This window comes from Bicyclus anynana, chromosome 3 (assembly GCF_947172395.1).
Source record: "Bicyclus anynana chromosome 3, ilBicAnyn1.1, whole genome shotgun sequence".
NCBI lineage: Eukaryota > Metazoa > Arthropoda > Insecta > Lepidoptera > Nymphalidae > Bicyclus > Bicyclus anynana.
The window spans coordinates 3,210,671-3,235,242 of record NC_069085.1 but is presented as its reverse complement, the minus strand read 5'-3'; the positions used below and the strand labels follow the sequence as shown (position 1 = coordinate 3,235,242).

At 36.0% G+C, this 24,572-nt stretch overlaps 1 protein-coding gene across 4 annotated transcripts in view; it reads right to left on the bottom strand.

The window, feature by feature from the left end:
- Positions 1-2,038: 2,038 nt before the first annotated feature.
- The window catches only part of LOC112045460 (zinc finger protein chinmo), a 105,635-nt gene continuing 83,101 nt past the window's right edge, over positions 2,039-24,572 (bottom strand). For all 4 annotated transcript variants that reach the window (XM_052891071.1, XM_024081637.2, XM_052891070.1 and 1 more), the window contains exons 3-7: positions 12,131-12,354; positions 10,652-10,962; positions 10,089-10,291; positions 9,172-9,369; positions 2,039-8,062 (exon numbers count right to left, since the gene is read on the bottom strand). In XM_052891071.1, the coding sequence (XP_052747031.1) occupies positions 7,869-8,062; positions 9,172-9,369; positions 10,089-10,291; positions 10,652-10,962; positions 12,131-12,354 (1,130 nt within the window). In that variant the 3' untranslated portion in view covers positions 2,039-7,868. The remainder of the gene's footprint in view (positions 8,063-9,171; positions 9,370-10,088; positions 10,292-10,651; positions 10,963-12,130; positions 12,355-24,572) is intronic.

Here is a 24,572-nt window from a genome sequence, read left to right as displayed (position 1 = left end):
TTAGCTACGTACAAAATCCTACATTCGTTTTACAACCACGATGGTTTACATTACAATCTTACAATCGACTCTATCATCCTAAGCCTGTTTATCTCTAGCAGTATTGCATACCTCGAAAACGACAAACGTTTTGTCGAAAAACTTAACGTCAAAACGAAAAAGACCTAAAACTCCTCGTTGAAGGTTGTACTTTGTGTACTACCAATTCGTATTATTTCATATAAATTTTAGCTACTTTGCGCTGCAGTGTAAGCTGATGAGATATCAACTTGAGCGCTAATATGCAAGGAGCTTTACGTCGATATCATTTAGACACATTCCGAATTTATCGACGCTCACGAGATATGCAAATTGTACTAAAGATTTTGTACTCTTCTGAGTACATGTATACCCTTGCTCTTCACGAATAGATTAATCAAGAAATAATATATAAAAGAACGTACAGGAGAAATATACAAGTTGAAGTTTCGTATTACCCCTTTTTAACATTCAGCCTTCTATAATTCTATGCGTGTATCAGAAAGCAATTGCGAATGTTGATTCTCAATACGAAATATCAACCCTTATAAATATTGGTTAGTATAATAAATAACAAATATCATCGTACACCCAAGTCAAGACTGCAGGCTGCCGTTCATATTATGCGTCATAGAATCAATACAACTTTGTACTCTATTCAGATAGACCTACTTTAAATTATATCTCAGCGGATGATCCAAAAAATATACGTTTTGGCAACATTTACATAAAATCCGACATAAGTTTTCTCTTCTCTTTAATTACATTTGTACTGACAGTAGATTTAAGACTTTAATTTGTACTTTAGTTCTTGAAGAAACGTGCACGTGGCCTCGACAGCTAGAATCGCGGACGTTAATCACACATATTCGACACCAAGAACATCATAAAGTGACACCAAGACAATTATAACATAATGACACGAAATGTAATGACATTTGACGAATCGTGATGTTTATTTACAGGCATGAAATGATATCATAAACTTTGTATCTCCAAGAAAACTCCTCAAAGTGGGTTGAACGACATATTTTAAATATTGCTATAAATACCTACGTTACATTAAATCTAATGGTAGGTAGGTAGGCATAAGCTGTTCACATCCGGGAAAAGTCACTTGAACTTTTAAATTTATCTCGCCTGAAATAATAAAAGTAGCAAAATCTATAAAATTGATTTTGTGAGCGTATTTTACAGACGGCACTATCAATCCGACGGGGTTTCGTATATTTTTATTATTTATATCTTGCTTCATTTTTATAAATACCCAATCTGTTCTTTAAAGATACTAAATTTTTACATCTGATCAAGTATTTAAAATATGTCGTTCACCAGCTCACGGCCTATAATAATTGATTAAGTATGTGCCCAGGTCTTGCTACCTTTTCTCCAGTAACTTTGTTTTATATTTCAGTTGTATCAAACATTTTTATCGTATAATTTAATCACAACATAACACTTATCGATAGTCACGAATGTGTGAATAAACTCGTTGATTTATTCACACATTCATAAGGATCTCTAAAATCTTTACCAAAATTCGATGGTAACGTGAAATTATTGTTGATATAAATTATAATTTCTAATCTATATTTTGTTTAAATGTTACCTTTATAACTGTTACGTATATTATTGTTGTAGTTGAATTTATGATCGGAAATGAGTGAATGACACCATTTTATACTTACCTATAAATGCGAGAGAACATCTATAATAATTCATTATTTTGATTATCAAATTCGTAGAGATAAATGCGCAGGGAGACCCCTCGATGACGCTAGTGCACCCTTAACATATAAAACATCAAATAATTACCTTAAACAAATACCCATTCAATTTTAGTGCAACTAGATTATGATTATACGAACGTCAATTCCTTAAATAATGTACTTAAAATTACAATAAATATTAAATACGATGGACGGGTGTAACTTGTCGAAAAAAAATGTAAATATATAAAAAAAAATTTAAAGGAAAAAAAGAGGTATTAATAGAAAGAACAAAAAAGAAAACAAAAAAATATTTTTGTTACATTTTTTTAATTCGCTGAAACCTAACAAACAATAATTTTTCATTTCTCATCTCCTTAAAACATAGTAACATCTATGCAACACAAGAAAATAACTGGGTAAAAGTAATAATAAAATTATGAAAAAAAAAATTGTTTTATACTCCTGAGAGTGGTAGAAGGTACGGTTACGCTGAATGGCAAACGGGCGATCTCTCAACGGTTTTTGCGTCTTAAAATGAGGTAGAACATCAATGAGATTATTAATAACTAACCTAATTAACACTTACTTACTTAAAATGTATTAGGACTATCAACTCAGCTAAGAGGTAACTATAGATTGCGCTCATACTCCATGCACTCCACGATTGAGCATAGGGGCCGAGTTGAAAGCACTGCCTACCTTGCAGAGATTCAATTAACGTGACAGAGTTTAAATATTACTGATACTATAAATCAAACGCGGAGACATCTTATTTACACCCATATTTTTTATATTTTTTATAAATATAATTTTCTCCGCGCTTTCAATCTCCCATATCAAACGATCCAAGACAATAATTAAAATATGTAACTACACAATATTCAAACGTTAATTTAAACACTTGCACGACCATCGTAGAATTTAGATAAGACTCAACTTGAATCCTGAGGTAGCATATTTGTACTTTAATTTTTTTTATTTTTTTATTTTCTCTTAACGACTAAGTTACATGAATTCTTCATATAAAAATCTATTTTAAAAGCCTAATTATTACTAATTTATTCCTCGAGGTAGATTAACTTACATGCTAATCGGGCTGTGCTGTGCTATACATTCAACGGTGTTATTTTAATGTACCCAATGGTAGACTCGACCAGCGATATTTTTTTTTTTATAATTTTGACCAAACATGTTGAACGAAGAGTCACCGCACAGCCCATGTGACGGCAGAGGGTCACCATACCCGTAACAATCTTTGGCTTTACCATCACGACATATCGCGATATTCACATAAAATTAAAACTTAAAAATACAAAAAATTCAACATTATCCCTACCACATATTATCCCAAACAGGAGCCATTAACAAAGAAAACTTAAATGCAGTCAGTGAATTGGTTTGTATAGAAATGCAAAGTATTTATTCTGATCAAACTCATATCAAATTATTTAACTGTTAACTCGATGCAATCATAATATATATCAGTAGCTCTCCAAAGTATAAATATTTTCTGCAGATTTCTATTTTTATTTATATTATTGTGATCGCATTAGTATCAATAATTCACGGTTTCTAAGTATAGAATAGACACTTATGTCCATTTAAATATACCTATCTGTAAGTATATTCACTTTACCGTCACTCACTTTAAACATTAACATCGAACGCAACCATAATTTCTCCATTGTTCCACGTCTCCATAACATTAAATATAAAGTGATCGACATAGCGCCGATACGTGAAACTATACAACATATATTTGCACATCTAAACAGAGTTACATTCGCTAAAATCGTGAGAGATCGACCGCCGCCCAAGGGGATTGCGATACACCGACTAATTGTGAGGTCCTTATCACATCAAATACAACATTTAAAACTATTGGGAACCACTAATAGTAAATCGTCCACCTATATTAAATTTTAACAATGACGTAACTTAATTTAGGCATGATCTCAAATATCCCGTGACACACAGAATGTTTGTACAATCATGTTGGTAAAAAAAAAACTAAATTATACAAAACGTAAACAATCGAAAATTGACTTAATGATATCGTAATTTTTAATTTGTACCCTACTATTAGAAAGAAGTGATGCAAGTTATATAAATGAAATGGCGATCCCTTAGTGTCAACTTTTCGGATATCCTTCAATACCCCTTAATATAAAAACAAATCGAAAGAAAAAAAAAATAAAAGCTCAAAACATGATGCATTAATGCAATTCCCTTTTTCGTATCACAAATAAACATTAAATGTCAAAAGAAATCACATCTATGAATTTTTAATTCATACGAAGAACGAAAGGACAAAACAGAATACTCGATTTCCATCCTCTTACATAATTTCTCAAAGAAAGTAAAAAATAATTTTAACAGTTAAACCGAAATAGCAAAACACTTGTTCTTAACAATACACTTAACACAAGAAATACCAAAAATATGAAACAATATTACTTATTAACGTAATGTGAATCAAAATAGATTCGTCCGTCAACTCTTAGTTTATTTTACTTTTTTTACGTTCATCATCTCAACTGACCGTATCTGCGATAGTAAAGTTGAAGGCACTGCTAACAAAGATATTTCACAAAAAAAAATTACTAAATAGTGTCCAAATACAAACATAAAGTGTACCTCAGACACAAAAAAGAGGAACACATAACATTGTCAAACCAAGAAATAATTAGACCCATGACGAAATTTTCTAAAAATTTGTCTCGTGTTTTTTGACTGAAATTTTTTTGACTAAATAGTTTGTTATAAATTTAGTTTCAAAGTCATTTTGTTTGTTGTAGTTTTAATAAGCAACAGATATGTGATGCCGCTTTTAAAAAAATACTTGTGGATTTTGTAATCTGAGATACAAATTATGTTGATCTAGTACAACAGGATTTTTTTTTGTATCCTTTGGTGTAGACTTTAATGGTAATAGTTATTACCGTTTGCAAAGCTTAAATTGCAATGCTTTTTCGTGAAAAACAAAAAATCGCAATGCCTTCACTATCCATCTAATCCAAATCCAAGTTTTGATTTTTTTTTTTATTTTTAGGCCACACCTTTTCTTTTCTTTTTGCGTGCAAATGTTATTTTACCGAACGACATTGAAACTTTTAGTATGGCATCGGCATACCTTCTATCCACCATTTCGTAAAACAACAGTCACAAATAAATACCATATCAATAAACAATCGTATGAAACAAGAAACAAAAAAAGCTTTGTTTCCGAATTAAAATTGTTAAAGTTATATGTAGGTGTTATCTGTGAATAGAAATGCAAAATGGCGGATGGTACGCATTAAACGTTTCATTACCCTTCCTATGACCGCAAGCCGAACCTTTAAAACAAAACAACAAATGCGTAATACAGAATAGAGATAAAAAAAATATATTCTTTGAAATAATTGCTTATACACAATCTGAATAAATCTACTATCCTCTAAAATTTACTGTTAAGAATAAAAAATAGCATCTTTAAAATTGTACAGGATATATTTTAAGAATAAAGTGATACAGATAATATAGTTTATCTTATTCTGTTTAAAATTAGGTACAACGTTCGCCATCCACACTGACACAAAAGGACTGCTATCAGCAACTTCTCTATTAGTTTTAAATGCGATAAGTTAAAAATGAGGTATAAAATATTTCAGAGTAGGTAAAAAAGACAGAAACTACACTGTAATCACTGAGCCTTTGTAAAGCGTTTATCATAAAAATAAAATTTAAATATACACTAAAATATAAATATAATAAATATGAATGCAACTCATTCCTAAATATCAGGAATAATAACACCCAGCCACATCCACACTTAAAAAAACAAAAAATAAAATAAATTATAGTTGTGGTACCATAAGAATAACTAAGTTAATAAGAAGGCAACGTCCAATATGAATATGGCCCTAATAATGCCAAGAGCCCTACTGGGACGCAAGAAATCATAAAAATCGGTCCAGCCGTTTCGGAGGAGTTTGGTAACAAACACCAATCACGAGAATTTTATATAATTACATGTTATGCGTCCAAACATAGATGTTTTCGGCCTGAAGATCCGTATTTACCACGATACTCTTTTAGATGCTTGTCATAGTAATAATATACAATTCTGCTATGCACAAACTAAGGCAAATCTATGAGCCTTTTAATTTTGCTTGTTACGCCTTTAGACCGAAACGTACTCGGAGCAATAAGCAATGCACAGCAACAAAAGCAAATGCAATCGCAATGCTTACATTGTTACAGGTTGTTGGAATTACCGGTTAAAATACAGGCTCATATTTGCTTCAGTTTGCGAGGTTTACCTGAATTTTACATTATTAATTTGACATGTGACTGAAGAGATACCCTGAATTAAGAAGAGGTGACAATGGACATCAGTCATAACGAACTACTAGCATTACTCGTAGTATATGACCCAAAGTGAATTATTAGTAAAATATAGAAGATGAAATAGTTTTTGTAAAACAAAAACTTGAAGTGCATTATTAGCGTGACCTTGGGCCTTCTGACGCCTGTTTACGATATCCTATTACAATTAGTTATCCTTATGGCGATACTTAAAATTGAGGTTATTTGGCACTATCCCGTTTGCTTTGCATTAAGATCAACTTAAAATCATATAGTTCGGAATCTAATTGTTATTTAATATATTTCAAAAACGGCCACCGACAGTGTTTAGACAACAATTATAATACAACGACACCGTCGGTGGTCCGCATAAATAATTATTCTTTAAATCTCAAGCGGTTGCACATGAAATGACTAGGTACATATAATAAGTGGCCTATGTGTGCTACTGCAAAACGAAAATGTCCGAAACGGAATGTTAAAATCGATACCATCGCAAAAAAACATATAATCATTTGGTCTCAATAATAACACCCGCGCAGGCGAGGCGTTGCGTCACTGATACGTTGATGGACTGTAAACACATTCACGCGTCACAAACTTACACGCAAATTTAAAAAAAAACACGTTATTACCTACCTACTTATGCATCTAGGGCAAATTGTACTTTGTACAAAATAAAACCGTCCGTCTTTGTACAGTACAGAACCGTTGGAACTCGAGTTCCACGCCCGCGTGTGTTTACTCAAACAATAAACAGTGTGGCAAAAACGTAAACAAATATAATATAGAGCCTGTCCTTATTGTATCACAGTTGTGTTCAAAATAAAATAAACTTAACCCGGTTTAGCAGTCTATTGTGATGGATATATAGAATATAATAATGTAAATAATAATAGTAATAGAAGTATTTGCCACAGTGCAACGTCAAACGCATGTCTCAACCTAGGCCAAGGCGATATACATTCTCCTATTATTTACATACACTAAAGCCTATGACCGTCAGTCTCAACATCATTTCTAAGATTCCCTAGCTCATTTTTTTTAATATAATAAAAGCTATGTCACACTCGACCGAGAGCTCAAAAATAAATCGTCTAATAAAGGTAACTTTATCTCACAGTCAAAATAAGGTACGTTAACGCGACAAAGGTGCAAAAATGAAGGTACAATATGTTTTGAACATGTACCAAAAGTAGAAGCACTGAGCAACCGTTCGAAGTCACACGTGATTATTAAATTAAGTAACAATTATCGCAAAATTCCAAAATCTTAAAAAATCTTAAGATCAATTTTTGAGGTAGATCACTGTTACAAAATATGCATCAACGAGGTATACAATTGTACGCATTTTATAAAGAGTAGAGACGCGGCGCGGGGGACCACTTTTTAGCTCTCGAAAAACGGGACACGAATTTTTCACAAATAAACTTCGATCACTTATAAAATTTAGATGCACTTGATGGTTTCTAAATCACTAACTGTAGGACATTTACGTTAAAACACTGAATTAAAAAGTATAAAAAAAATCATCCATTTTGAGCATCTTAGATTATTGCAGTTTTAAATAAGCATTGAGGGGTACCTACTGTTAAAACGTTTAATTACAAGTGCTAAGTTGAAAAGGCCTTTAGCCTAAGTTTATAAGTGATCGAAGCAAATAAACTATCAAATTTACAACTCCCAAATTTGATAGTTTCAACAAAATGCGTGTATAAATCACCCGCGCGCGCCGAAAAGAGCAGAGGTAGATCGGTTAATAAAAGTTAAACAAATAAAGAGACAGGTTTACTGCGTGTGGTTGGCCAGAGGGCGCTGGTGCTCGCGCGCGATGTGGCGCCGCACCGTGTTGTTGCGAGTGAACGTGCGCGAACAGTGCGGGCACGGCACGCGGATGCCTTGGTGCCGCTGTCGGATGTGAGCGCGCAGGTTCGTCTCGTATCCGTAAAGCCGCTCGCAGTATGGACACTTTAGTTTTTTACCTGGAAATTGATGGTTTCATCATAAGTAAAATAAACAAAGTTGATTAAATGAAAATAGAAGTTCCATAAAAATGGTAATCGGTGTATGAGTAAATAAAGGAACAAAACACACAATTTTTTAAATGTTATTTGCGTTTAAAGACGCATAAATATTAATAAAAAATAATAAAAAATTCGAAAGTAAGTCTGTCTGTTATATTTTTACGGCAAAGCAGCTAAACCTGACTGACTCTGATTTAGCATACCTATATACATGCACAATAGCAGGGAAAACTATAATAAAGAGAGTAACTACCGTCAGTTGTTGTTTTGGTGGTTCGTCAATTTTTAACATAAAGGCATATTAAGAGGCCAAGTTAAATAAAAGCTTGTAAAATAGAGAGCACCGCCAGCAGTACCGATTCCACCGGTCTTGTTAACTGTTTAGTGGGCCAGATAATGCCGACTCTGAGGTTGGGCTCTGGATGGTGTGGTGAAGGTGTTGACGGGTTTGTCAAGGTAGTTGACCGTTTCAATCACTTGTATGTGTAAAGTATAGTATACCGTCAGCAGTAGCGATTCCGCCGGACTTGCTTGTGATCAGTTTGGTTGGCCAGATGTTCTCTTGGCTGAGTTTGAACGTTATAGTGAAGGTCTTGACGGGCTTATCGAGGCATTTTGTCGTGATAAATAATTTGTATGCATAAAATATAGTGTACCGTCAGCAGTAGCGATTCCGCCGGACTTGCTTGTGATCAGTTTGGTTGACCAAAAGTTCTCAGGGCTGGGTTTGGGCGGTATAGTGAAGGTGTTGACGGGCTTATCGAGGCAGTTTGTCGTGATAAATAATTTGTATGCGTAAAATATAGTTTTTGGCTGATGGGAGGCTTCGGCCGCGGTTAGTTACCACCCTACTGACAAAAACGTACCGCCAAGCGATTTAGCGTTCCGGTACGATGCCGTGTAGAAACCAAAAGGGGTGTGGATTTTCATCCTCCTCCTAACAAGTTAGCCCGCTTCCATCTTAGACTGCATCATCACTTACCATCAGGTGAGATTGTAGTCAAGGGCTAACTTGTAAAAAAAAAAATAAAAAAAAAAAAATAATAAAAAATAAAAAAATAGTTTACCGTCAGCAGTAGCGATTCCGCCGGACTTGCTTGTGATCAGTTTGGTTGGCCAGATGGTTTCGGGGCTGGGTTTGGGTGGTACGGGCGAGGTGTCGGCGGGCTTGTCGTGGTAGTTAGTGGTGGGCAGCGGCACGGCGGGCGGCGGAGAGTTGTTGTAGCCGCTCGTGTTGTAGTCGTTTTCACTTTTCACTCGTAAATCTGGAATTTTGATCATATTTATGACCAAGTTCTGTAGATATTTTTAAATAGTTTGAATAACATTATGTGGTAATGGAAGGTTAAAGTGAGGTTTATTAGTCAAAGCTGTGATAAACATTAATTCGGAGGGCACAACTCCACCTTTTCAATTATTTGCATCATAAGAAATTAAATATCACGTGTCTCAAACGGTAAAGGAATCATCGTAAGGAAAACGACATACTTGAGAATTCCTTTATTCTCTGCGTGTGTAAAGTCAGCCAATCCGCATTTGTCTAACGTGGTGAACTATTAGCTTAAGAATTTCTCGGAATAAAGTAAAGCTCTAAGCAAACAGAGTTCAGCAGGTCTGAGATGGGCGCCAAGAAATAACGAGATAAATTGTCTACGTCTCCCTTTCGTCCCACCGCAATGAAATTGATAACATAACATAGTTCTCGTTGCAAAGAGAGAGAGAGAGAAAGAGAGCGTTATGTAGACAAAATTATCTCGTTTGTTTTTTGTGTTTACACTCGTACCTCTAGAAACTCCATTTTGTAAACAAGTCCCTTATGCTTAACATGGTTTGCGGCACAATAAGCAGCACCTATTACTCATAATTTTTGTATGTATGTATCATAAGTAAATTGTAAGTTCCTTACGTATGTATTGAAGTGGATTATTTTCTCAGAGTGGAGTCGTCTCACAAAAGAAACAATCAATTTCGCCTCCATACTAACCTTCTGCGCCCTGGTCGTTTGACACGCGGTCCATCATTTCGTCGTTACCCGAGGCGGCTCGTTCGTATCCGTTGTTCTTGACCGGGTTCGCCAGAGTGGACGTGCACTCCGGGGTGTCCTCGTACCGCGGGCCGGCGCCCGGGGACGAGCGCGTGTCGGGCTCGTCAGCGACGCTGCCGCAGTGTGATGATGATGAGCTTTGCCTGCAATCACCACATCATCATCTTTATCGGCCATATGTTTGTTATGTTAGGTACCTATAGATCTTGAAGTCCTGAATCAATCTCAAAAACTGACACTTGATGGATTTTTCTTACCAAAATAGTAAATCTCGGAGTTGTAAGTTTATGTCTTTAGTACATATTCAATTAAGCCACATTAAGCCACGGCTTTACCACAATTTTTTTAGTACAGTTTTTTATCCATTCACTTATTATTATGATCAGTAAAACGTTAAACGCAATGGTAATGACTAACAACAACTTAATCGATTGAGCTGCGTGGTGAAGGCTTTAGATGGTACCTGAACCTAAGAGAATCAAAGGACATTCACTACAACCTACCTGTAATTCCTAGTATGTGGACTCTGAGACGGCGATGGTTTGGGCTGAACGGGTCTGCGGTGCGAGGTCGAGTGTATGGGCAGATGGGCTGGCGGGGCATAGCGCCCCATGCTGCCGGAGCCAGGGTAACCGTACGGCATGGGGGCGAACGTCGTCGGGTGCGGCTGAGGCTGGGCAGAGTCCTGGACGTCACAGGTCCCTGATCCGGAAATTGGACTCGTTTTCACTCGGGCCTGATGACGTTCTGTGGATTGCTGAGTTTGTTGCTTCACCCAAGCGTCGTTGGACATTTCCATCGATAGACCTTTGACCTGGAAAATATATGAAAGTATATGAAAAAAGAACAGTCTGAAAATCCTAAAACTTTATGATTTAAACGGCTTTAGTTAAAACATCACTGTGTTGGCACCGACTTTTTGCTTTTTAGTAAGTTCCTAAAAAGATTTTATTTTTCTGTTTTTAGTGTCTGCAAGCATATGAACGAGAGCGCCACAGTATGGGCAATTTCGTTATTTTTATTTTAATACAAAATTACTAAAGTGATTTTCATAAAAATTAAATGGGAATCTGGAAGTATACTCTTTCAAATAAAAAAAAAACGAAAATTGAGAACCTCCTCCTTTTTTTGAAGTCGGTTAAAAATAGTCTGGTTGCCTCGATGAAAAAATAGGAACATGCCGGTGCATACTATGGAGATTGGATCTTGATGCTTGAAGAGGCATTATTTGTCCACCGGACTTACCTAACTGATCAGGAGTTAATAAACTTCAGTTTTTTTCATTTTTCATCATTTTCAACCCATATTCGGCTCACTGCTGAACTCGAGTCTCCTCTCAGAATGAGAGGGGTTATAGTCCAATAGTAAACCACGCGGGCCCAATGCGGATTGGCAGACTTCACACACGCAGAGAATTCTCTGGTGTGCAGGTTAGTCCTCACGATGTTATCCTTCACCGTTTGAGACACGTGATATTTAATTTCTTAAAATGCACACAACTGAATAGTTGGAGGTGCATAACCCGGACCGGATTCGAACCTACGCTCTCCTGAATCGGAGGCAGAAGTCATATCGACTAGGCTATCACGGCTCTAGTTGCTTTAAAATTACTAATATCTGACCATCATGCATCATGGGAGCCGTGATAGCCCAGTGGATATGACCTCTGCCTCCGATTCCGGAGGGTGTGGGTTTGAATCCGGTCCGGGGCATGCACCTCCAACTTTTCAGTTGTGTGCATTTTAAGAAATTAAATATCACGTGTCTCAATCGGTGAAGGAAAACATCGTGAGGAAACCTGCATACCAGAGAATTATCTTAATTCTCTGCGTGTGTGAAGTCTGCAAATCCGCATTGGGCCAGCGTGGTGGACTATTGGCCTAACCCCTCGCATTCTGAGAGGAGACTCGAGCTCAGCAGTGAGCAGAATATGGGTTGACGACGATGACCATCATGCTTCCATTTTGGACTGTATTCCATACCTGCAAGTTTTCGCCGCTCTTAAGGAAGCTAGACAACGCATCTTGGCTGACGTGCACCTCCCCCTTGTACATGAACTCGAGGAGGGCCTGCATGTTGTCGGCGCTGGTCGCCTCGAGGAACACGTAGCAGGCGCCGGCATGGCTGGGCGGCGCCGTGTCGAACAGCTCCTGGAAGTGCTTGCTGCAGGCGGCCAGGATCACCTTGTGAGCTTTGAACTGGCGACCTGGAATAAGGAAAACAAATCTAAATAGAATAAAATATTTTACAACATACAAAAGTACGGCTTTTGATGGCCTCCGTGGCGAAGTGGTATGCGCGGTGGACTTACAAGACGGAGGTCCTGGGTTCGATTCCCGGCTGGGCCGATTGAGATTTTCTTAATTGGTCCAGGTCTGGCTGGTGGGAGGCTTTGGCCGTGGCTAGTTACCGGCAAAGACGTACCGCCAAGCGATTTAGCGTTCTAGTACGATGCCGTGTAGAAACCGAAAGGAGTGTGGATTTTCATCCTCCTCCTAACAAGTTAGACCGCTTCCATCTTAGATTGCATCATCACTTACCATCAGGTGAGATTATAGTCAAGGGCTAACTTGTAAAGAATGAAAAAAAAAGTATTTGTAATGAGGTTTTTTTATATAAAACAGTTGATAAAACAAGCAGATCTCATAATGTTTATATGCAAAACTGTAGTCTGTACCGGAGTCGCTAGAAACAAGTGTACTGTAAGCTACTAGTAAGTTGATAAGCTTTACTTTTTTTTTTTATCGTGTTAGTGCCGTGAGCTTCTTAATGGCACCTCAGAGGCGTCACCGGAGATTTTGATTTTGGGCGAGCGCAGAAACATCGCTTGATGGAGCCCGAAGGTAGAAGCAGAAGATATGAGCGGAATTAATCTCTAAGGGCGTCTCCTCTGAGACTTGGACTTAGGCTTAGAGGGCCATTCTGGAAAAGTGTTTTAGCCTGAGTGTATAAGTCCAGGCGCTTTTAAATACGCTGCACAGTGTGCCTGACTTTGCATTGACTACATCCTTATTCAGGTTTTAAAAGCTTCACTGACATAAAGAAATGTTTTAGAAATACGACTTGTAAGCCTGAATTACCTACTCCAAAACCAATTTGCCTAAAACGTAACTTCACACAGCTTAAACCTAGATTGCGACAATAACCTTGCGCTTTCAACCAAAAATCTTCATCATCTCTTTCATCTCTCTCTCAGCTCAACCCATCTTTGAGAAACAATTGGCTCCACATTCACGTATGACTTGTCTAGTATTTTCGCATATAGTTACTAATTTACAAATGTCATAGTTGAATTACTATTGGTTTTATATTTTATTCATTTTATTTTACCATCAAAAATAATTTAAAATCAAATTCTAAGTTTTATGTATTCGAGATTAGTTGTGTAGGTAATCATTCCACCAGTACCTAAAGGTAATTAAAGAGAGTATCCGTTGTGAATGCTCCACGTGTCCGTCGTAACCGTAAACAGGATTTGTAAGCCGAGCAGGCCACCTGCGCTGATTCACAGAAGTGACTTTAAAGAAGTCATCGGTAACATGAAAAGCGTGTCAAATATTATGGCAAGGGCCTGCAATGTCCAGACATACCTCGTTTTGTGAAGATTCATTGTCAACTTATAACATAAATAAGTTCTAAGTACAGTATCCCATTGTGCGATTTGGACTGTGATGCTTTTAAGATCCTAATCCTAAACCGACCAAGAATAAACCGTTTTTTTTTCTTCGAAATTATACAAGGGATGTCCCCAGTTGCCAGTCACTTAGTTTCGCGGCAACCCTTCGAAAAATACCGTTAAAGATCAAGCTTTAAGTATCTTTAAGGGTAAAATCAAGCCTTACCACGAAGCCTGAGTGTTTCGGGGCGCTCGACAAATGATAACTTAAACGAATTTATTCAATTGCAAGCGCAAGCCAATGAGTAACTGCTTAGTAACGCATTACGTTACCAAGCGATTTACCCTCCCATAATAAGTTATCACTTCAAAATACGTTTAATACTTGTTAAATTGAGCTACTAACCTTCCAAAGCCTTCACGAACTCCTATCTGGCTACCTATACTACCTATGGTAGGAGCATTGGCTGAAAAACTTTCAGCTTTCATAGAATGAGACACGTCTGGCAATCGCAGGCTTTTTTTTATATTACGAGTTACTCGACTCACGAGTTTCTTTTTACTGATAGCGTATTTGTAGGCTCCTTAAAGGAAACGCAGCCGCACCGGGAGATTCGTGCGACCGCAGAAGCTCACATATAAATGAAGAACGGAGGATGACAAGGCTCTTCTGGAAGACTAAGACTGAGCGATTTCGTACCAATTAGGTTTGTCCTGAGTGTATAATAAAAACTTGCAATAAAATGAGGTATTTAAAGGATAAAACTGAAAACAATAAAACAAATAATTAAGAGGGCTCCAAAAGATTTGAATTTTTTGCCGTATTTATAGATAACGGTACGAAACCCTTTATGTGCGAATCCGGCTCGCACTTGGCCGGTTTATTAGAAAAAAATCAAACTGCAACATTGCATTTCAGTAGCGCCTACATCTAGCTAATGACGCAAAGGCGTGAGCGCAAAACATGCGCCTCAACCTTGAGTTCGCGTCACAAGTCAAAATAAAGGCTGTGCTTAAACGAATAATTTAAACAGTATAATATGAAGAAATCAAATGAAAAAAACCCCGGCTATGCCACAGAATACATAATATGCAAAAAGTAATGAGAAATCCGGAAGATATTCATTTTAACATTTTATAACTAAGAGTATATTTATGTTTTTCTTTTGTTCTGTTTTTTGTTTGTTAACCTATGTACCTCTATCTAAAAATATTTTTTTATGTTTCTACATCCATTAACGTGGATTATAGACAGACAGACAAGCAAGAAATAATTTAAAACCCTACATTTAGGCCTACTTCGGACTATTTTAGCATTTTAGTCGAGTAGCGTACTAAACTACTTGCAACCGCCTAAAAATCGTTCGTACTCGACTAAAATACTAGAGGAAGTATACAACTAAATACAAATAAAAGCACTTAGTACCTGTACAAGAGATACCTAATAATTTTAATTGCTCCTGTATCAATTGGTAAAACCCGACATTTCGTTAAATAGAAATTCCCCCCAACATAAATGTAGAGCGTAAATATAGATTATTAGTATGCCACCGCAAGTAAAACGTATATACGAGTATTGTTCTACATATAATGTAAAACTCGTAAAATTATAATAACTGCGATAACTGTGCGTTTGGGGGATAATAGAGCGCCTACATTTGCGACGTGACGTCACACCGCGGAACAAAAACGCATAACCTTGGGAGTTCCGTCACACAACGATTAGGCTGCGTATAAACGGGCTATGCAAATTAGGTGCACACGTTTCCTAAGTTTTAATAACAATAAATTGTATTTTTTTTACACACTTTTCTTACGTCAATGCAATTTTTTACACATACGCCTTTTGCGCAGGTTTAATTAGAATGATCTCCTATTATTACTTTGCATTATACTCGTGCGTACTTATTTTTATCATATATTCCATCCGCTTAATTTAATAGATGAGGGATATTAGTCATGTTAAAAAAATATTGCTATAAGTTATGTTAATATTACTTAAAGCAATATTTGTTTATCTAATCTAATGTAATCAGATGCTACTGAAATATCAAAAGTTGTACTTTGAATTATTTTTATTAAATATTGATTAAATACAATAAATAAATTTAATACATAAATAAAATACTGATTAAATTAACATGTAAGTAAACGATACGATCAAATATGAAAGGACAAAAGAGCATGTGAAGAAATATAAGATCTGAGTGGAAATCTAAAATCGTGGATATGCCCCTCATAAAAGTAAATATAGATAATTTCCTTTATTTGTGTGGGACTGGAAGATGATGTCTGAGAATTATTGCAATCTATAGGTAGATATCGGTATTATCTAAATAAATAAATAATAAATAAATATACTTAAACAATACACCTCACTATCTTAGTAAGTCCCAAAGTAAGCATACAGAGTAGCTTGTGTTATGGGTGCTAAGATAGTTGATATTATAATATTAATATACAATTATATACTACATATAAATACTTAAATAATGTATAAATACACACAGACACTGGAAAACACCCATGCTCATCACATAAATATTTTCCAGTTGTGGGAATCGAACCCACGGCCGTGGATGCAGAAAGCAGGGTCACTACCCACTGCGCCATGCGGCCGTCATCACGTCATCTAGTATGTAGGTACCACCCTTCAAGCAATTTAGCATTAATTTTTGCATTTTACTTTTCATTATTATTCTTTTCTGTATCCTGATACCTGGCCCATATTATGTGATTTCAAAGACATTTAACGTAAAAGTATGTTTTTTATCAATAAATAAAACGCTTTACTGACGCGTTAAAAAGCTACGTATGCAATCAGCCTATCAAGATAGTGCGTTCCGCTCCTACGAACTCTGCCCACAGATTATAAAACACTTCCTCGTTCGCTATTCGTTTCGTAAATAAATTCCTGCACTTTATACTCACACACAATTTACAATTTAATTTATTTAATGAATTTTTTAATATTGTTTTTTAGTCTACACTATGTTACATGGCAAATGTTACTGGTAGTCATTTTTGATATTGCCCCGATATTGTGCTGCGTAACTGTTAGATTTTTTTCATAGAATATTGATTTTTTTTTCTTTAAAAAAATAAAATTAAAGTTTATTAGTTCATGATATAGTTAATGATTATTTTAATGATACCTTTAAGTTGAATGGCCGTAGTGTATAATTGAGCCGAACTTATCTATCTATGTATTAACTGCAGAGGCAAGTTGGAGGTTTTTTATAAGATTTTTTTTTTATTTTAACTAAAACAGTATTTATTTGGAAGGAAACATACCTAGTTCAGATATGAAAAATAATCTTTAAAACAAAATCAAGTAACTAACGTTCTATACTAACACAGTAATGAAATTCAAAATTCATTTATTTCGAGTAGGCTCAGTTTACAAACATTTTCGAAACGTCAGCTGACTATTTTTAAAGATTCTACCACCGGTATGGAAAGCAGATTTTGCTGAGAGCGGGCAAGAAACTCAACAATTGCAACAAATAGGTACATTAACTATGATTTTAGGAGTACTTTAACCAAGGCGAGAATAAACGCTAGTTATTAATAGCTTAACTATGATAGCAACAAAACTAGTAGGTAATGCGGTGGACACGAGCAAATGACATAATCAGCTTTTATCCTGTTGAACTTCGGAAGAACGAATTGCAAAATTTTCAGACTCGATGAATCACTTCAAGGTAAATTTCGGGCTGCATTTTTTGCGACATCCAGTATCTGATTCATTGAGGAAATGCATCAAGTATTTTTAAGCTATTGCATGGCTTTAATCGGGGGCTCTGAGCGTGGCGATCGAATCAAGAAATTCCGTAACGAAAATAAACCTAACACCCAAGCTGTGCATCAGGTTAATACATTTAGACGTTATCTTATAACGTCATACAACATATTTGAAGCTGAAGAGTTTGTTTGTTTGATTGAACGCGCTAATCTCACGAACTACTGGTCCGATTTGAAAAAATATTTTATTGTTAGATAGCTCATATATCGAGGAAGGCTATAGGCTATATATTATCCCCGTATTCCTACGGTAACGTGAACCACGCGGGTGAAACCGTGCGGCATTAGCTACTAATTTCATCAAGTCCTCTTATTCTATGATTTTTGCTTATAAATATTGAAAAGGAGGGGCCAGAGGGTGTAACTTTGCGGAAGGTAATTCTGAACAATGGATAACTTTATTTATTTTGCAATTCTCTACGGGAAACCGATGTTTGAAAGCGGTAACGAAATCCAGATTGATACAAATTCATCTACGTACCGTCTTACCGAACTTGGTACTAATCTAAGTTTACCTTAATATACTAAACTTCTGGAGCTATGTTATCACTAAAATATTTATTTATAATTGCTTCTTTTATTAATCCTATCCTACTGTTATTATAAACGTAAAGTTTGTATGGTTGTTTGTTCGGATGTTTGTTACTCTTTAACGCAAACCGATTTGGCTGAAATTTGGAATGGAAATAGATTTTACACTAGATTAACACATAAACTTTTCATCCCGGAAAACTCCATGGTTCCCGAGGGATTTGTGAAAAACTAAATTAGTTATGCGGACTATGTCGCGGGCGTCCGCTGGTTAAAACAATAGATTAAATCATTAAATTTTAGTCCGTCCATACAATTTACAAATTATCTTACTATAAATATTGCCTACTACACTAAGTTATTTAAAAATTTGCTAGAACAAAATTAGATAAAAATTACTCAAATTGTTATTATGTGAAATATATTATTCGAACTGTTTAAACTGTTATAATACAGTTTAGTTCTACAATCTACAATAATGAGCTCATAATAATCGTTGGGTAATCCTCCGAATGTCAGTCGCCTTGGCATTGGCCTTACTTCGTCACTTCCGCAATAGACCCACTCCGCTGTATAATATAAATAACAATCATTTTTGATTATTGTCACTTCTACTTGAGGAAAAATGCGAACTCTTTATCGTTGTTACCCTCTATCCTTTTTAACGACTTCCAAGAAGAGTTATTTCTTTAAGCGTATGTATAGGAATGTTAATACGGAACCGGAAAGCGCAGTGTTTATCGACCCCCACTAGTTGGGCCCAGGAACACAAGCGGGTTAAGTCACCCATTGATGGTCAATTATTCTCACGTTTCTGCAGCGTAAACGGCACCGAAGGCGTTTCATAAGTCGAGCCGTCATGCACGCAGTGACCAATACACGATCAGTTATAGTCGTAGTTGCTGCAGAAACGTGATAATAATTGATCGTCAATGACGTGCATTGCAGGGAGCCGCTGGATGTTGGCTCGAGACTGTTGTGTTTGGAAGACCATGCAAGAGGCCAGTGGACGTCCATCGGCTGATAATGATGATGATGTAAACATAGTTGTTTGACACGCTCTAGTCTAACTGACCATTATTAATATTATAAATAGGTAAAGCTTGTGGTATTCCTTGGATCCACTGAATTGCTTTTGAAAATTCTTTCACCACTAGAAAGCCACGTTATTTGTGAGTGTCATAGGCTATATTTTATCCCCGTAATCTCACGGGAGCCGTGATATACCGACTGCCTCCGATGCCGGAGGGTGTGGGTTCGAATCCATTCCGGAGCTGCATCTCCAACTTTTCAGTTGTGTGCATTTTAAGAAATTAAATATCACGGACGGTATATGAAAAACTTCGAGAGGAAACCTGCATATCAGAAAATTTTCTTAATTCTCTGCGTGTGAAGTCTGCCAATCCGCATTGGGCCAGCGTGGTGGACTATTGGCCTAACCCCTCTCATTCTGAGAGGAGAATTCAGCAGTGAGCCGAATATTGGTAGATAATGACGATGATGATGATGATGATGATGAATCTCACGGGAACAGGAACCACGCAGGTTTAACTGCGAGGAGTCGGATAGTAAATAATATTGACATTATTGCGTGTGTGCGAGCTCCCTAAGATGTAAACGTCACGTGATGTGGATATCCTATAAAGTCTGTGTTAACTTATTGGAGTACGTACTGTGTACACTGTACACGGAGGGTGGACGCACGTGCGTCCGTCACGTTTACAGCCTTAGCCACCAAACACGTGGCAATCTTACCCGACTACACAAAGACAGAAGGTATATATAACAACATTTATAATACAAAATTATTTTCCCTAAAGTTGTCACGTTGAAAATTTTTAAATTAAAAGGATATTACGAAAGGGGAAGAAAGTTTTGACATTTTTACGTTTTTACTGCCTTTTGTTTGTTTTAATATTATAAAGGCTTCGCACTTGGCCAAGCTTTTACGTAATAATAAGTGAAAAAGCCTCTCCCTAGCTTAAGAAACTCTGATTGGGAGGAAATTCTACATTCAGAAGACACTTTAAATCGAAAAAACTAAAATATGTTTAGTGGTTTCTTCACAATTATAAAGAAATCGGTAAACCAATTATGTCGAGTTACATATATACTTGCAGCAATGACATTTGCCTGTTACAAATAAAAAGACAGCTGAGCTGAGAGCTGTGATAGCCCAGTGGATATGATCTCTGCCTCCGATTCCGGAGAGTGTGGCTTCGAATACGGTACGGGGCATGCACCTCCAACTTATCAGTTGTGTGCATTTTAAGAAATTAAATATCACGTGTCTCAAACGGTGAAGGAAAACATCGTGAGGAAACCTGCATACCAGAGAATTATCTTAATTCTCTGCGTGTGTGAAGTCTGCAAATCCGCATTGGGCCAGCGTGGTGGACTATTGGCCTAATCTCTCTCATACTGAGAGGAGACTCGAGCTCAGCAGTGAGCCGAATATGAGTTGATGACGAAATAAAAAGAAAATAATGAACAATAGTAAGCACAATACGATTTCTGTCCAAGTACATAAGATAAAGATATTGAAGACAACTACAACAAACACTATTTTTAAGAATGCGTAAACGTAATTTTTTGTTGGCAAAACAATTGGCATTTTGTCTTTCACCAGAGCATTATAGTTGAGTGCCCGCTGATTGAGATTATCACGTGCTTTTTTCCGAGGAAAATGCTTTGAAAAGGCATTCGAAAAACATGCTATAAATGTGTTCTTTTTCACTTTATAATTAAGTAAGGTTGATACATACCTACATCTATACCAATATTAGAAAGAGGAATGATTCGAATGTTTGTTTGCGTTCAATAAGCTCCGAAACTACTGAACAGATTTAAAAAATTCTTTCACTATTGAGAAGCTACACTATCCCCGGTTGCTGTAGGCTATATTTTATCCCCGTATTCCTACGGGAATGGGAACTACGCAGGTGAAAACACGTGGGGTCTGCTAGTACATAAATATTTTTATGTTTTTAATTGGTAATGTGAAATGCACCTCAAGAACCAAATCCTTATTTAAGAATATAGGATTTATATTACTTCCGAGGTAACTTCAGTTTAGTATCCCTGACATTATAATTTATTATTGTTGGTGTCATTAAAAATATTGTATCATCAAAGAAATAAACATATAAGAAATCAATTTACTAAAAAGCATTTTGCTCAACTTAAATAAAATATTTCGGAATTTTATCAGTATCACACTACAACGATTTAAAGAAAATTCTAAATAACCTCAAAAAGCTAGACCTGATACAAAGTCAATTAATATAAAAATATATATTTTACAAAATATTCCGATAATTTTGACTTGATTGATCCTATTATTTAAAATATTATATCCGCTTAATTTAAAAGTTAGGCCGACGCATTAGCATTTATATTTATTTCCACAGCAAAGGTCGTTTTTTTAATAGCGTCTCAACTGACCTAGGCCTAGAACGTTTAGTTTTACGACCTATAGTAATATGATCGTAATCACAAAATTGTTTCAAGGCCTCCGTTTGAAATGTTAAAAGGCGTACCTTTTATAAAGAAGTAGCGATAATTGGTAACTAAACCGTCTCTACATATACAAACTTTGAACCCCTATCTATTTATATTTTGACATGAAATAACTTATAACCTTCCTTGTAGTACGATTAATGATCAAATTGTATCCAGTTTCAGTTGAATTCGTCCAGTAGTTTCAGAGTGATTAATTTAAAAAAAATGCCAATTGTTTAACTTTATTGTGTTTTTACAAAGTACCACAGTACTAATAATGTCTTAAGATATTGGTCCTGAGTATTTTAGCAAAGAGTCCTAAATACATTTTTCTTTACAATGAATAGATGAATCCTTCAGTTTAGCAGGAGGTTTATTGACCAACTTTCTCTTCTTTTGTTTCATTTCAAATATGTATTATATTTTAAATGAACTTGTTTGTTAAATTGTCTATTGTGAGTTTTCTTTCTGAATTTCAACAAAGGTTCAAAGGGACAAAGTTAGTTTGTTATAATAAAAACATATTGATTTTTTTTAATTAAAAATATAAAGAACTGTCATTATAATAAAATATTTCTTTCATTCATTTTATTGGTTTAAATTAGAGTTGTAAGTAACCCTATCTATGCTAATAGCAACATTTTGCAAGTCAAAAACGCCCCGTATATGGTACGCATTGGTTATAACGTTCTTAGCAGTATTTGGCCACTATTAAGATAAAATCTAACGGAAAAACAATTCTACCACGTTCATTACTACCTACGTATTACAAAGGGCAAAGGTTGTTAGGTATATATTAGTATCAATTCATTCAAATGATGAAGGTTCCTGAACAAAGACTTTATACTTTTAGATATGTCACTAACGCGGCGAAAGTGAGTTAGACGCATAGTGAACGCCGAAAGTTATTTAAACAAACAAATACTAAAATTAAATATGATATAACTGACTATAATCTATCTCAGGGTAAAATTTCATCCAGACCCGTTCAGCCGTTCTACAGTAAACTGTGTGAATAACCTAACATTGTTTTATTGTACAAGAATGTACCAGTAGATGTACCGAAAACGACACGTGTATCCACTGCAGTCCGTGCGGGTGACAGTTGCCTGTATTGCGTTCATAATTCGTACTATTATCGTGAATCACGGTAAACTGTAGTGTAGGAATAAGAGTAAAACTAAAAAACTACAATCGATAGCCTTCAAGATTTCATTCTGTTCAACTATAAACCGTGTATCGCTGTTGACAGACGTGCGTAGCATGGTGCAGGTGACAGCTGACTGTATTGCATTCATAATACGCACTATTATCGTGAATCGCGGTAAATTGTAGTGTAGGAATATGAGTAAAACTTAGAAAAACAATCGATAGCCTTCAAGATTTCATTCTGTTCAACTATAAACCGTGTATCGCTGTATAAATATCCCAAAAGTCGGCGCTAGATAAGCGTTAGTAGGTCTCCGAATGAGGCCAATGTCGGTGTTGCAAGCGGCGACCAATGTCGTGCGTCCATTTCCTCGTTACCGCCCGCGCGCCGTGCGCTCGCGCAGCGATGCATTCCTTGCTCTACTGGAGCCTAGGGCGGCCATCTTTGACTACTATTTTACGCCCGTGTTTTATTTTTATTTTTTTTTTGGGACGCTCGCGACTTCGTCCGCGTGGAATTCAGTTATTCACAAATCCCTCAGAAACCATGGATTTTTCCGGGATGAAAATCCAGAGTAAAATCTATTTCCATTCCAAATTTCAGCCAAATCGCTTCAGTAGCCGCAGCGTAAAAGAGGAACAAACATACTTACACACTCACACACTTACACACAAACTTTCGCCTTTATAATGTTAGTGTGATTTATACGAAGATTGATCGATTCAGTGGATTTTCATTTCTGTCCGTCTTGATTACAATTTTCTGTTCAAGAATTAACCTGTTCTTGATTTTAGGGCGGCCATTTTTAATTACATTATATTGAAAATACTATCAGTTGTAGGTTATACATCCCTTGCTCTAGTATAGCCTAGGGTGGCTTGATTACAACAATTACAATGCAGTACCCAGGGAGGCCAACTTTGATTACAATAAACTGGGGTAGATATTCCGTGAATTCCTTGTACTCAAGTGAATTTTTACGAAGCTTGATTATTCAGTGATGAATTTCACTTCTAGCCATCTTTGATTACATTGCAGTGCATTCTTTGCTTTACTCTAGCCTGAGACGGCCATGTTATATTACAATGAACTGGGAAAGATTCATGTATTCGATGGTGAATTCCTTGTTGTAATGTTGGGCCATCTTTGATTATAATAAACGAAAAAATATTTTCAGTTTATATTAGGTAGTTTTCTTGTTTTATCCTGGGGCGGCCTTCTTCTATTAAAATAATCTGGGATTAATTTTAATTTCTCATCTATTAAGGAGGAAGGCATGCCCTCGTAGTTGGTTGCTAAATAAAAAATAATTATCATCCTATTTTAGCTGTTGATGATGAGATGAGATGATGTTTTTGTACGAATATTTTGATTGATCTAATTTAATAGTTCTGTGAGCGACCATTTTAGATAATATTAAATACAGAAAATGATATTTCTACAAAGTTTGATACGGGAAATGTAAAAATTTCCAGGGACTAAGCACAACAATATCTTATAACAATAGAAATGACTAGTTTCCACTATGTACTTGTTTACTCTAATATAATCATAAATGATAATTACTTCCGGCCAAAGCGCTACTGCCCGTCCACCAACCTCCCTACTACCAGGTTGGTATACCGAAATTATGTTTTTTTTAGATTTTTTTTGAAAGCAGGTACCGTAAAACTCTTAAAAAAACAAAAATGTCTTTAAAAAAATATTCAAACCTAATCTTATAGACTACAGCCGAAAATATTACCAACAGAGGCTGATCTAAATGAGAGCAATGAGACGAAGTCCATTATAGAACTACGTATATTAAAAAAAGTAGGACCCA